The sequence below is a fragment of the Epinephelus fuscoguttatus genome, linkage group LG24 (assembly GCF_011397635.1).
Source record: "Epinephelus fuscoguttatus linkage group LG24, E.fuscoguttatus.final_Chr_v1".
Lineage (NCBI taxonomy): Eukaryota > Metazoa > Chordata > Actinopteri > Perciformes > Serranidae > Epinephelus > Epinephelus fuscoguttatus.
Genome location: NC_064775.1, coordinates 2225312 through 2240536, shown reverse-complemented (window position 1 = coordinate 2240536; position 15225 = coordinate 2225312). Strand labels below are relative to the sequence as shown.

The 15225-nt window shown below is 34.9% G+C and overlaps 1 protein-coding gene across 18 annotated transcripts in view; it reads left to right on the top strand.

Annotated features, from left to right (window-relative positions):
* LOC125884802 (CLIP-associating protein 1-A-like) overlaps positions 1-15225 on the top strand; it is a 74425-nt gene that overhangs the window by 21932 nt on the left and 37268 nt on the right. For all 18 annotated transcript variants that reach the window (XM_049570022.1, XM_049570020.1, XM_049570021.1 and 15 more), the window contains 11 exons: positions 2492-2632; positions 3433-3509; positions 3620-3712; positions 4604-4749; positions 4841-4976; positions 5065-5135; positions 6283-6342; positions 8415-8492; positions 8585-8752; positions 8846-8892; positions 9064-9261. In XM_049570022.1, coding sequence (XP_049425979.1) covers positions 2492-2632; positions 3433-3509; positions 3620-3712; positions 4604-4749; positions 4841-4976; positions 5065-5135; positions 6283-6342; positions 8415-8492; positions 8585-8752; positions 8846-8892; positions 9064-9261 — 1215 coding nt within the window. The remainder of the gene's footprint in view (positions 1-2491; positions 2633-3432; positions 3510-3619; positions 3713-4603; positions 4750-4840; positions 4977-5064; positions 5136-6282; positions 6343-8414; positions 8493-8584; positions 8753-8845; positions 8893-9063; positions 9262-15225) is intronic.

The following is a 15225-nucleotide window of genomic DNA, read 5'->3' as shown; positions in this document are numbered from 1 at the left end:
CTCGCCTCTGGCCCGCCTATATAAGATACACCGATGTGATTGGTGCAGCTCGGTTTCATGGGCATAGGTAATGAGCATCATTACTGATTGGCAGAGTGACTCGCTGAGCAAATTCAAACTGTGCTCTCGCGAGAACTCTGGATTTCCAGGGTAGCTAACGTCCACTTCGATTCAACAGTAAATTGATTAGAATTTGGTGGTCAAAGATCACTGTGACCGCACAAAGTTTTTTGTAATAATGCAAGAATTCATGAGCTAACTGACCTCTCGTTAAGTCCCACCCCCAGGCACAGACTGGCCAATCATAACGTAGCATCAGGCCAGTTCAGACTAGGATCCGACAGCAACACAGCTGTGCTCCATCTTTTCAGATTTCCTTCATTTTCTGGCTGGTTTTGTGGATTTGGAGCTAAATGTTGTGTCTGGGGCACATTGTGTATTAATGATACTCGTTACCTGGAGAGGTTGGAAAAAGATATACGTTTCTTCCCTGTTCCAAAACCAAAATCAGACCCTGAAAAGTGTAGGGTTAGCTAGCTAGCTACTGAAGATATAGCCTACTGAATGTATACACATGCTGCTTTTGCTTTGTAATGATAATAACAGTTAAACAGTAGCCCTTTTTAAACAGGAATTGTGCCCAACCAGTCTTTTTTCAGCATTGGCAGTATAAAAACAAAATCAGGGAGTGCAGCAAAATGCCGCCTACCTACTTTTGTTTATACAGAATGTGCCTTTTTCGGGGCAATGGGGGGCGTGAGCAAGTAACAAAACGTGTAGCTCAGCGTGTGACGTAAACAGTGACGTGGGAGGGAAGCCGCGGCTGGTCAGTCCTTCGGCGATTCTCTCATAAGTCGGCCCGTCCTTCACCGTCCCCGTCATCTGACGGTTAATGGCCTCTTCGTTTGCGAGGACGAGGAGGGCGCGCAATTCCTTGTCTCCCCAGTTGCTCATCTTTACAGTGTCTGTCAGGTTTGTGTTTCCCTCTTGCTACTAGCTGCTCGCTAATTCCTGCTATCAGCTGTTTCCTGTTTATACACCACCAGTGGCTCGCACGTGCGGCATCATCAACAGCTCCTCCCACAAGTCATCAACAGCCCCTCCTGTTGCAGAAGGCCGCCTCGGTCTGTTTAAACTAAAAGGGTTCCACCAATATGTCTACCTTACGAGGCAGAAAATTGGGCACCTCGGATCAACTCGCCAATCCGGCTCTGTGTGTCTAAACGCTCACAGCTTGCCGGCAAAACAGCCCAACATTCACTGAAAACCTGGCAGTGTAAAAGGGGCTAAAGACCGACCCTGCTGTACAGGAACCAGTGAAGGAAAGCATGGAAGCTTTGCTGATATTCAACCAGCTGTGTGTCATCACATGTACGTTGTTTGGCTTCCCCTGCACACACTGTGATGCCACACAGCTGGTTCAACATCAGCAAAGTTTCCCTTTATATTCATTGTCTTTTGTGGCGACCAGCAGTGATGTGGTGGTTCACTTTTACACTGTGATCTGTAGCCTATAGTTCGGCTTTCGCCTTCCCAGCTCGCCTGTGATCAGATTAAATCTGTTGATCAGCAAACATGACGCAGTTCAGTCCGTAACAAATATTCTGACTCAGAGACGTTGTATCTGATGTTTAAACACCCGTCGTGAATCTTTGGACGAGTTTCCTCTGGAGCTGAAGTGCTCTTCATCATGCTGGTGTTCTCCTGCTGTGTTGTGTTTATGTTAACATGTTTAACCTGGGGTGACACACACACACACACACACACACACACACTGGGAGTCACCTTGTGTTGGTATTGAGAGGTGTTGCGTCGCGCTCTGATCCTGCGAGGAAGGAAAAAACTGCAACCTGATGGCACATGACTGATGTGTTGGCTGCGTGCCCCGCTGTGTGTGTGTGTGTGTGTGTGTGTGTGTGTGTGTGGACTCTAAATAATGAAGGAGGATTGATTGCAGGCTCGTGCTCACGTGGCGCTGCATTGTCCACCACAGGAGAGGTTTCCACAGGGCTGCGCCTCTTTGATTGTTGTTGTTGTTGTTTGTCTTTATTTCCTGAGCTAATTAACAGTCAGCAGAACCTGTTTAGTAATCAACATCAGATCCAACACTAGAAACGTTCACATCCTGTAAACAAAGCGATGCAGCACGTTAATAAATGTTAATGAAGTTTAACGTCAGCGTGGCAGCACAGACCCAGTTTGTATTCTCCTGTGGTGGCTCTGGGCTCCTTACTGGGAACACTGGACTAATTGTTCAGGTTGTTGTCGGGGCGTTGTGTCTCTGACCTCCTCGCCTTCGTCAGCTCGTTATGTTGGGGATGTAGGAATGTGAGTTATGTCCTGTGCATCAGCTGAACGTTAGCCAACACTTTCAGAGTCCGCCTGCTCTGCATTGTTAAGATGCTCAGTGGTGGATTTTAACTGGAGACTCGTTGTCTAGTCACGTGACCTGAGCCCTCTGTGTCTCTCCTCTCTGCTCTCCCTCCTCCAGATAAAAACTTCGAGGACGATGACTCGGGGGACGGCGGCCGCTCCTCGTCCTCGTCCAAAGGAGCCTCGCTGTCTGGGAAGAAGACGGTGAGCATGGGATCGTTTCGACGCCCCGCCTCCGCCTCCAGCAGCAAGTCTGCAGGTCAGAGTCCACGCTGCCGTCTGATAGGTCACTAACCGGTCTGCACATCAGTTTAAAACATGTTACAGTCCACTGCTGCAATACAAGCCCCTTTGCTTTCATACACATATTATTGTTTTACTTTAATTTATTATTTTTATTTTACTTTATTTTATTTTAGGGGTTTTTCAGTTTTATTTTTATTTTATATTATTTTGTTTAATTTAAGTTTAATTTAATTTAGTTGTATTTTGTTTGTTTTATTTTGCGTAATTTAATTTAATTTGTTTTATTTTGTTTTATTTAATTTTGTTCAATTTAAATTAATTTGTTTTATTTTATTTTATTTTGTTTAATTTGATTATTTTTTTTTGTTTTATTCTGTCTTATTTTGTTTAATTTTATTTTTTGTTAAATATAATATTTTCATTAATTGATTAATTAATTTATTTCTCTAATGCCTAATCTTTTTTAACTTGTTGGGTGTCAGGGGAGGGTGGGGGTTGCGTGCTGAATTTTTTGGTGTTTATTTGCTTAAAAATGTTTTGATCAAGTTTAAAAAAACAAGCAAACAAACAAACAAACAAATTTATCCCTAATCTGAACAGTTTCTTAATTTCCACAGTATGTTTTTATTTCCTGCTGCAGTGTGAAGTTTTGATCCGTCGTTGCTCGTAATTGCAGCTATTTAATTTTCAGACACTTCTAGAAATAACAACAATAAGCAACAGGTGTAAATATCGTCTGCAGTGACATAATAAAGGATGTAAAGATGATCTGATTGACACTGATGTCATAACTTGTGACGGTGGTGTCTGCAGGGAGGGACGGGTCTGGCGCAGGAGCTGTGGACGAGGAGGACTTCATCCAGGCCTTTGAGGACGTCCCCACAGTGCAGGTATGACGTCCTGTTAATGTCCCCGTTTAACCTCCAGAGTTTAAAGGGTTAAAGGGTGCTGCCTTCCTCTCATCCATCCTCTCCTTCATTCCTTTCCTTTCCTCCACCAGATCTACTCCAACAGGGAGGTAGAGGAGGCCATGACGAAGATTCGAGACGTGCTGTCAGACGATAAGAGGGACTGGGAGCTCAGAGTGGCCGCGGTGAGATATCACGTTTTTTAATTTCATACACATTTGTTTATTTTGATTTTTCTGTTTTTCATTTGATGAATAATTTGTTATGTTCAGGTACTTTATTTGTATTAAATTATATTGACTTTTTAATTTTTTTTGATTTTTATTATTTATTTATTTATTTTTTATTTCTTCTTATTTATTTATATATTTTAATTGGTTCTATTCATTTTATTTTATTTCGGCATTTTATTTGAATTTAATATATTTGTTTTGAATTGTGTTTTTTATTTGAATATGTTATTTTTTATTTCCTACCTTTTTATTTATTTAGATTTTTCTGTTTTTCTTTTGATATGTTTTAATAATACATTTTTCATTTGTTTTATTTTGGTATTTTATTTGTATTTATTACATTTAATTATTTATATTTAATAATATTGTTTAATTATGTTTACTTTTTAGTTTGCATTTATTATTTTATTAGAGTTACTTTTTAGTTTTATTTCTTATTTATTATTTATTAACATGTTTTAAGTGATTTGATTTAATTTATTTTTTTCGTTTTTTTTATTTCAGCATTTTTATTTGTATTTATTATATTTATTGATTGATTTTTAATTATATTTTTTATTTAATTATATTTATTTTTGTTTTTCTTTGTTTTAATTTTGTTGTGTTTATTAAATTTATATGTATGTATATAAACGTATTTTATTTATTTTGTTATATTTACTTTTTGGTATTATTATTTTTTAATTGGTTTTATTTAATTTATATATTTATATTTTCAGTTTTTTAGCATTTTTATTTAGTCATTAATATTTTATCATTTTTATTTAAGATAATAATCGAGGACAGTTCGGTGTAACTGTCGTGTTGTTGATCACTGTCTCTTCTCCTCTCGTGCTCGTCCAGCTGAAGAAGGTGCGTTCGCTGCTCCTGGCCGGCGCCGCAGAGTTCGACGGGTTTCCTCAGCAGCTGCGTCTGATGGAAGCGGCGTTCAAGCTGTCGGCCAAGGACCTGCGCTCTCAGGTGGTGAGAGAGGCGTGCATCACTCTGGGGTGAGACGTGACTCGATGGTTGTATTTACTGTTATTCGTACGTCACACTTTATTGAAACCTAAACGGTCCGCTTCGCCTTTCCGTCTCCAGACACCTGTCGTCGGTGCTCGGCAGTAAGTTCGACCACTCTGCAGAGGCCACCATGCCCATCCTCCTCAACCTGGTCCCCAACAGTGCCAAAGTCATGGCCACCTCCGGCGTGGCCGCCATCCGCCTCATCCTCAGAGTATGTAGCAGCGTTACGCAGATGATGTCAGAGCTGTGAGGTCGATTAAGACTTGATGACATCACGCTTTGTTTCTCTTGTTCTGCAGCACACACACTTCCCCCGTCTCATCCCCATCATCACCAGCAACTGCACCTCTAAATCTGTGGCCGTCAGAAGGTGAGACACTTTCTGTTGTTCACTGTATGTTATTATTAATGTATTTATTTATTTTATTATGCTCACTTTTTACTTTAATTCTATTTTTATTCATTTTTATGATTTTATTTGTTTTATTTAATTTTTATATTTGTATTTTATTTTATTAAGGTATTTGTCTTGTATTTTATTTATTATTTTATGTATTTATTGTCTTTTATTTTATTAATATATTTATATTTTTTATTTTATTAGTTTTTTTATTTCTGTCATATTCATTTTTTTATTTTACTTTATATATCTAAATTTGTTAATTAACTTTTTTTATTTAATTAACATTTATTTATTTTTCATTTGTCTTGTTTATTAATACATTTAGATTTGTTATTTATTTTATTCTGGCCATTTTTCACTTTTTTCCCCTATTTGATTCATTTTATGTTTTTATTTGTTTATATAATTTATATGATTTTATTTGTAGTTTATTTTATTAAGGTATTTTACTTGCATTTTATTTATTATTTTATTTATTTATTGTCTTTTATTTTATAAATATATTAAAATTTGTTTTATTTTATTTGGTGTTTTTTATTTTTATTTCTATTATATTCATTTTTTTTTATTTTGCTTTAAATATCTAAATTTGCATTCTATTTATTTATTAAGTTTTATTTTATTTTGATTATGTTTTTATTTGATTATATTAACTTAATGAATTAATATATTTAGATTTGTTATTAATTTTATTTAAGTATTTTATTTTTCTTTATTTGTATTTGATTATGTTTTATAATATTTATTTTTAATTTCTATTTTGATTATTTATCTATTTACATTGAATTAATGTATTTATAATTGTATTACATTGTATTGTATTGTATTTATTTATTAAACATTTTATTTTTATTATTTTTGATATGGTTGATTTGCTTTATTTCTTAAATGTGTATTTGTTTTATTTTTTTAGTTTTATTTTGTTTTATTTTCTTGATATATTTATATTTATAATTTGTTTTTATATATTTGTTATATTGTTATTTTATTATATATATTTTTTATATTTTCTTCACTTCATTTAATTTAGGTTATTTTTTAATTTAGTTTAGTTGTTGTCACGTCCTCGTGTGTGTCCAGGCGACGCCTCAGTTCTTCTTCTCTTGTGTTTCAGGCGCTGCTTCGAGTTCTTGGACCTGCTGCTGCAGGAGTGGCACACCAGCTCTCTGGAGAGGTGAGACACGTCACGCTGCCACCGAGCTGCTGACATCATTTCTCCATCAGTAATAATTAACCCTTTATAATCTGAGCAGACGCACATGTCTGTACAGTAAGTGTAAAATAGTGACTAGTGAAAGCTTCAGAGTGCGACACGCTGCCTTCCCGTGAAACGTGACACCGGCCAGGTCGAGGTCTGTCTGAGCAGTTTCCATGGCGATGCCAGGGGGATCTCTGTCTGCTTCCAAAAGCCTCATTGTGTTTCTGGCTGGCTGCTTCCTGCCGCCGCCACCAGGGAGAAACCTGAGCTGAGCCTCCCCCAGTACCAGGGGAGCTCTCTGGTTCTCATCGATCACTCTGTGTGTGTGTGTGTGTGTGTGTGTGTGTGTGTGTGTGTGTGAGAGAGAGAGTGAGGGCCAAATACACACCACACTGTCTTTTATAAAACAAAGTCGACATGAAGCTGCACAGAACGAATGAAGACAGAAGCATTGTTAGAATCTGTCAGCGACCAAACAGCTGCTCACATCTGAATCTTATTTATTAATGTCTGAACAGATGTTTCTCTGATTTAAATCAAAATGTGTCAGTTTTAGATCAGTGTTTTATGAGCCAGCGCTTTTGTGCAGCTGCTTGTGAAAATTAACATGTTAAAAATAATGTGTGAAAAAATATATTATTATGGTGTCAGTACTCATCTATCAGTCATCTTTTTTCTTTGTGTAACTGTCAATAAAAATTAATAAAAATAATTATACTAAAATAAAAAACCCTATAAATGGAGAGACAGAGAAATCGTGCTAATAAAAGAGACTAATTATTATTATTATTATGAAAAGAAAATAGAAATTATTAAAAATAAATAAAAATCTAATAAAGAATTCATAATAAAATAAATAAATACATTTAAGAAAAAAGAATGAATAAAAATCAAAGACTTGATGATAGTATTCATAGATAAATTAAGAAATATAAATAAAAATCAAACAAAAAAAGACTTAATTATAATAGTAATAAAGAAACTACATAAATAAAGACATTTAAGAAATTATTAATTATTCAAAAAGAATAAAAACACTTCATGAAAAAAAAATAAATAAAAAATAAAAATCAAAGACTCTAATAGTAATGAAATAAATACATAAAGACAGTTAAGAAAAAATAAAAGAATAATAAATACATAAAAATCAAATTAAAGACTCAATGATTATAGTAATAGATAAATAACTTTAAGAAAATAGAAATTAAGAAATATAAAAAATCAAACAAAAAAGACATAAAAACTAAATAAAGACATTTAAGAAAATATTAATTGATCAAAAATAACTGAATATAAGAGTAATAAAATAGATAAATAAATTTAGGAAAATAGAAATTAATAAAAGTAAATAAAAATCAAATAAGAAAGACTTAATAATAATAATAATAGTTATGAAATAAAAATAAAATAAAAAACACTAAATAAAAAATAAAGAACGAAAAATAGAAATTAAGAAATATAAATAAAAATCAAACAAAAAAGATATAAAAACTAAATAAGTAAAGACATTTAAGAAAATATTAATTGATCAAAAATAATAAAAATCCAATAAATAAACTGAATATAAGAGTAATAAAATAGATAAATTTAGGAAAATAGAGATTAATAAAAGTAAATAAAAATAAAAAGAGTTAATGGAAATAGTAATAAAATAAATATAAATAAAAAAAATATTATACAAAACAAATAGAAATAGATTATATAGAAGAGAGAGTGATGTAATTATGATACAAAAATAAAATAAAATAAAAACTTAATTTACATTTTAAAGGATAAGAGAGAAAATAAACACACAGTGACGTGGACATCCCATAATATTCTTTAAAACTGGGCCCAGAGGGTTGGTTCACCTGATGGAGTCCAGAGCTCAGAACACAAGGGCGGTTTCTGACTCATCCAGGAGGTCAGAGGTCGCCGTGTTCCCTGCAGAAATCTGCCATCACATGACTTCACGTGATGATGTCATAAATCACTGACTCACTCTGTGTCATGAACCTGTGGTGTTTTATATTTTAGTGAAGACTTTCCTCTTTCTTCCTCCTTCGTAGACACGCGACAGTTGTCATGGAGACGATAAAGAAAGGGATCCATGATGCAGACGCCGAGGCTCGCTCTGTGGCCAGGAAGTAAGTAACCACTTCCTGTACGCTCGCTCACATCACAGTCAGATCATGGAGACGTGAGGGTTGATTTTTGGTCCTCCGGCTTGCCGTCACAGGTGCTACTGGAGCTTCCACGGTCACTTCAGGCGGGAGGCGGAGCAGCTGTTCCAGGGCCTGGAGTCGTCCTATCAGAAGGCTCTGCAGGCTCACCTGAGGAGCGGGGACAGCCTGATGTCACTGCCGGCCTCAGACCGCTCCTCCTCTTCCTCCCAGGAGAGCCTCAAGTGAGACGCCGCCACCTCCTCTCTGATCCATCGATACAATAATGTACACTCAAGACATTTAGCACGTGTCTCTCTTTAACCCTCTCTCTGCAGCCGCCCGCTGTCCGTCAAGAACACCTTTGGAGGCGGGGCTACAAGATGTGAGTTCTTTAATCCATTCACAACATGACAGGTGAAGAAGATTGATCACCCTTAGATGAACCCTTAAGTGCAGCCTTAACCTAAGTGGTTTCATGGAGTCAGGTCTTGGCGTTGTGCAGTGTAAGTTCACTTCCTGTTCGAACGTTGGATCTTATCTGCTCCTCCTCCAGCCAAACCGGCGCACACCAGGACTCCTGCTGCAGCCTCCTCTCCAGGCTCCCTCCAGCGCTCTCGCAGCGATGTGGACGTCAACGCGGCGGCCACCGCTACAGCCCGCACCAGGATGCCCGCCGTGCCCTCTGCAGTGTCGGCGGCTTCACCCTTCAGTTCGGCCTCGGCGCTGCCTCCTGGATCCTATGCTTCACTGGGTAAGACCCAACACGCGGTATTTATTTTGTGTAATTAAATCACACAAACTCTGACTGTTAACACCGCAGCTCAGTGTTTATATCCACGTCAGTCCCTCCAGGATGTCACGGCTCTTTTTGGGATCGTTGCAGCCTGATTTCACACTAGCGTTTCAAAAAACTTCGGATGCGTGTTGCGACATTTTTAGGGGCCTTTTCTGTCATAAAAAGAACAACACACTATAATATGACTTTTTTCGTGACTATTTTTCATGATTTTGGACCACATGCTATACTATGACTTTTTTTTCATGGTTTTGGACCACATGCTATACTATGACTATTTTTCGTGATTTCGGACGACATGCTGTACTATGACTTTTTTTCATGGTTTTGGACCACATGCTATACTATGACTTTTTTTTTCATGGTTTTGGACGACATGCTATACTATGACTTTTTTTCGTGATTTCGGACGACATGCTGTACTATGACTTCTTTTTCATGATTTTGGACCACATGCTATACTATGACTTTTTTTTCATGGTTTTGGACGACATGCTATACTATGACTTTTTTTCATGATTTTGGACGACATGCTATACTATGACTTTTTTTCATGGTTTTGGACGACATGCTATACTATGACTTTTTTTCATGGTTTTGGACCACATGCTATACTCTGACCTTTTTTTCATGATTTTGGACGACATGCTATACTATGACTTTTTTTCATGGTTTTGGGCGACATGCTATACTATGACTTTTTTTCATGGTTTTGGACCACATGCTATACTCTGACCTTTTTTTCATGGTTTTGGACCACATGCTATACTATGACTTTTTTTCGTGATTTCGGACGACATGCTGTACTATGACTTCTTTTTCATGATTTTGGACCACATGCTATACTATGACTTTTTTTTCATGGTTTTGGACGACATGCTATACTATGACTTTTTTTCATGATTTTGGACGACATGCTATACTATGACTTTTTTTCATGGTTTTGGACCACATGCTATACTATGACTTTTTTCATGGTTTTGGACCACATGCTATACTATGACTTTTTTTCATGATTTTGGACCACATGCTATACTATGACTTTTTTTCATGATTTTGGACGACATGCTATACTATGACTTTTTTTCATGGTTTTGGACGCCATGCTATACTATGACTTTTTTTCATGATTTTGGACGCCATGCTATACCATGACTTTTTTTCATGGTTTTGGACGACATGCTATACTATGACCTTTTTTCATGGTTTTGGACCACATGCTATACTATGACTTTTTTTCATGATTTTGGATGACATGCTATACTATGACTTTTTTTCATGGTTTTGGACCACATGCTATACTATGACTTTTTTTCATGATTTTGGACGACATGCTATACTGTGACTTTTTTTCATGGTTTTGGACCACATGCTATACTATGACTTTTTTTTCATGATTTTGGACCACATGCTATACTATGACTATTTTTCATGATTTTGGACCACATGCTATACTATGACTATTTTTCATGATTTTGGACCACATGCTATACTATGACTATTTTTCATGATTTTGGACCACATGCTATACTATGACTTTTTTTCATGATTTTGGACCACATGCTATACTATGACTATTTTTCATGATTTTGGACCACATGCTATACTATGACTTTTTTTCATGATTTTGGACCACATGCTATACTATGACTTTTTTTCATGATTTTGGACCACATGCTATACTATGACTTTTTTTCATGATTTTGGACCACATGCTGTACTATGACTTGTTTTCATGATTTTGGACCACATGCTATACTATGACTTTTTTCATGATTTTGGACCACATGCTATACTATGACTATTTTTCATGATTTTGGACCACATGCTATACTATGACTTTTTTTCATGATTTTGGACCACATGCTATACTATGACTATTTTTCATGATTTTGGACCACATGCTATACTATGACTTTTTTTCATGATTTTGGACCACATGCTATACTATGACTTTTTTTCATGATTTTGGACCACATGCTATACTATGACTTTTTTTCATGATTTTGGACCACATGCTGTGCTATGACTTTTTTTCATGATTTTGGACGACATGCTATACTATGACTTTTTTTCATGATTTTGGACGACATGCTATACTATGACTTTTTTTCATGATTTTGGACCACATGCTGTGCTATGACTTTTTTTCATGATTTTCGACGACATACTATACTATGACTTTTTTTCATGATTTTGGACCACATGCTATACTATGACTATTTTTCATGATTTTGGACCACATGCTATACTATGACTATTTTTCATGATTTTGGACCACATACTAAACTATGACTATTTTTCATGATTTTGGACCACATGCTATACTATGACTATTTTTCATGATTTTGGACCACATGCTATACTATGACTATTTTTCATGATTTTGGACCACATGCTATACTATGACTATTTTTCATGATTTTGGACCACATGCTATACTATGACTATTTTTCATGATTTTGGACCACATACTAAACTATGACTATTTTTCATGATTTTGGACCACATGCTATACTATGACTTTTTTTCATGATTTTGGACCACATACTATACTATGACTATTTTTCATGATTTTGGACCACATGCTATACTATGACTATTTTTCATGATTTTGGACCACATACTATACTATGACTATTTTTCATGATTTTGGACCACATGCTATACTATGACTTTTTTTCATGATTTTGGACCACATACTGAACTATGACTTTTTTTCATGATTTTGGACCACATACTAAACTATGACGTTTTTTCATGATTTTGGACCACATGCTATACTATGACGTTTTTTCATGATTTTGGACGACATGCTATACTATGACTTTTTTTCATGATTTTGGACGACATGCTATACTATGACTTTTTTCATGATTTTGGACCACATACTGAACTATGACTTTTTTTCATGATTTTGGACCACATACTAAACTATGACTTTTTTTCATGATTTTGGACCACATGCTATACTATGACTTTTTTTCATGATTTTGGACCACATACTATACTATGACTTTTTTCATGATTTTGGACCACATACTATACTATGACTTTTTTCATGATTTTGGACGACATACTATACTATGACTTTTTTTTCATGATTTTGGACCACATACTATACTATGACTTTTTTTCATGATTTTGGATGACATGCTATACTATGACTTTTTTCATGATTTTGGACCACATGCTATACTATGACTTTTTTTCATGATTTTGAACCACATGCTATACCATGACTATTTTTCATGATTTTGGACGACATGCTATACTATGACTTTTTTCATGATTTTGGACCACATGCTATACTATGACTTTTTTCATGATTTTGGACCACATGCTATACTATGACTTTTTTCATGATTTTGGACCACATGCTATACTATGACTTTTTTCATGATTTTGAACCACATGCTATACGATGACTATTTTTCATGATTTTGGACCACATGCTATACTATGACCATTTTTCATGATTTTGGACCACATGCTATACTATGACTTTTTTCATGATTTTGGACCACATGCTATAATATGACTTTTTTTCATGATTTTGGACCACATGCTATACTATGACTATTTTTCATGATTTTGGACCACATACTATACTATGACGTTTTTTCATGATTTTGGACCACATGCTATACTATGACTTTTTTTCATGATTTTGAACCACATGCTATACTATGACTTTTTTTCATGATTTTGGACCACATACTATACTATGACTATTTTTCATGATTTTGGACCACATGCTATACTATGACTTTTTTTCATGATTTTGGACGACATGCTGTACTATGACTTTTTTTCATGGTTTTGGACGACATGCTATACCATGACTTTTTTTCATGGTATTGGACGACATGCTGTACTATGACTTTTTTTCATGATTTTGGACCACATGCTATACTATGACTTTTTTTCATGATTTTGGACCACATGCTATACTATGACTTTTTTTCATGATTTTGGACCACATGCTATACTATGACCTTTTTTTCATGGTTTTGGACCACATGCTATACTATGACTAATTATCATGATTTAGGACCACATGATATACTATTACAATTTTTAATGATTTTGAACCACATGCTATACTATGACTTTTTTTCATGATTTTGGACCACATACTATACTATGACTTTTTTTTCATGATTTTGGACCACATGCTATACTATGACTATTTTTCATGATTTTGGACCACATGCTATACTATGACTATTTTTCATGATTTTGGACCACATACTAAACTATGACTATTTTTCATGATTTTGGACCACATGCTATACTATGACTATTTTTCATGATTTTGGACCACATGCTATACTATGACTTTTTTCATGATTTTGGACCACATGCTATACTATGACTTTTTTTCATGATTTTGAACCACATGCTATACTATGACTTTTTTCATGATTTTGGACCACATGCTATACTATGACTTTTTTTCATGATTTTGGACCACATGCTATACTATGACTTTTTTTCATGATTTTGGACCACATGCTATACTATGACTTTTTTTCATGATTTTGAACCACATGCTATACTATGACTTTTTTTCATGATTTTGGACCACATACTATACTATGACTTTTTTTCATGATTTTGGACCACATGCTATACTATGACTTTTTTCATGATTTTGGACCACATACTATACTATGACTTTTTTTCATGATTTTGGACGACATACTATACTATGACTATTTTTCATGGTTTTGGACCACATGCTATACTATGACTTTTTTTCATGGTTTTGGACGACATACTATACTATGACTATTTTTCATGATTTTGGACCACATGCTATACTATGACTTTTTTTCATGGTTTTGGACGACATACTATACAGTGACTTTTTTTCATGATTTTGGACCACATGCTATACTATGACTTTTTTTCATGATTTTGAACCACATGCTATACTATGACTATTTTTCATGGTTTTGGACCACATGCTATACTATGACTTTTTTTCATGGTTTTGGACGACATACTATACAGTGACTTTTTTTCATGATTTTGGACCACATGCTATACTATGACTTTTTTTCATGATTTTGAACCACATGCTATACTATGACTATTTTTCATGATTTTGGACCACATGCTATACTATGACTTTTTTTCATGATTTTGGACCACATGCTATACTATGACTATTTTTCATGGTTTTTGACCACATACTAAACTATGACTATTTTTCATGATTTTGGACCACATGCTATACTATGACTATTTTTCATGGTTTTTGACCACATACTAAACTATGACTATTTTTCATGATTTTGGACCACATGCTATACTATGACTTTTTTTTGTGATTTTGGACCACATACTACACTATGACTTTCTTTCATGATTTTGGACCACATACTGAACTATGACTTTTTTTCATGATTTTGGACCACATACTAAAGTATGACTTTTTTTCATGATTTTGGACCACATACTGAAGTATGACTTTTTTTCATGATCTTGGACCACATTCTAAACGATGACTTTTTTTCATGATTTTGGACCACATACTAAAGTATGACTTTTTTTCATGATTTTGGACCACATGCTATACTGTGACTTGTTTCATGATTTTGGACCACATACTATACTATGACTTTTTTCATGATTTTGGACCACATGCTATACTATGACTATTTTTCATGATTTTGGACCACATGCTATACTATGACTTTTTTTCATGATTTTGAACCACATGCTATACTATGACTATTTTTCATGATTTTGAACCACATGCTATACTATGACTATTTTTCATGATTTTGGACCACATGCTATACTATGACTATTTTTCATGATTTTGGACCACATGCTATACTATGACTATTTTTCATGATTTTGAACCACATGCTATACTATGACTATTTTTCATGATTTTGGACCACA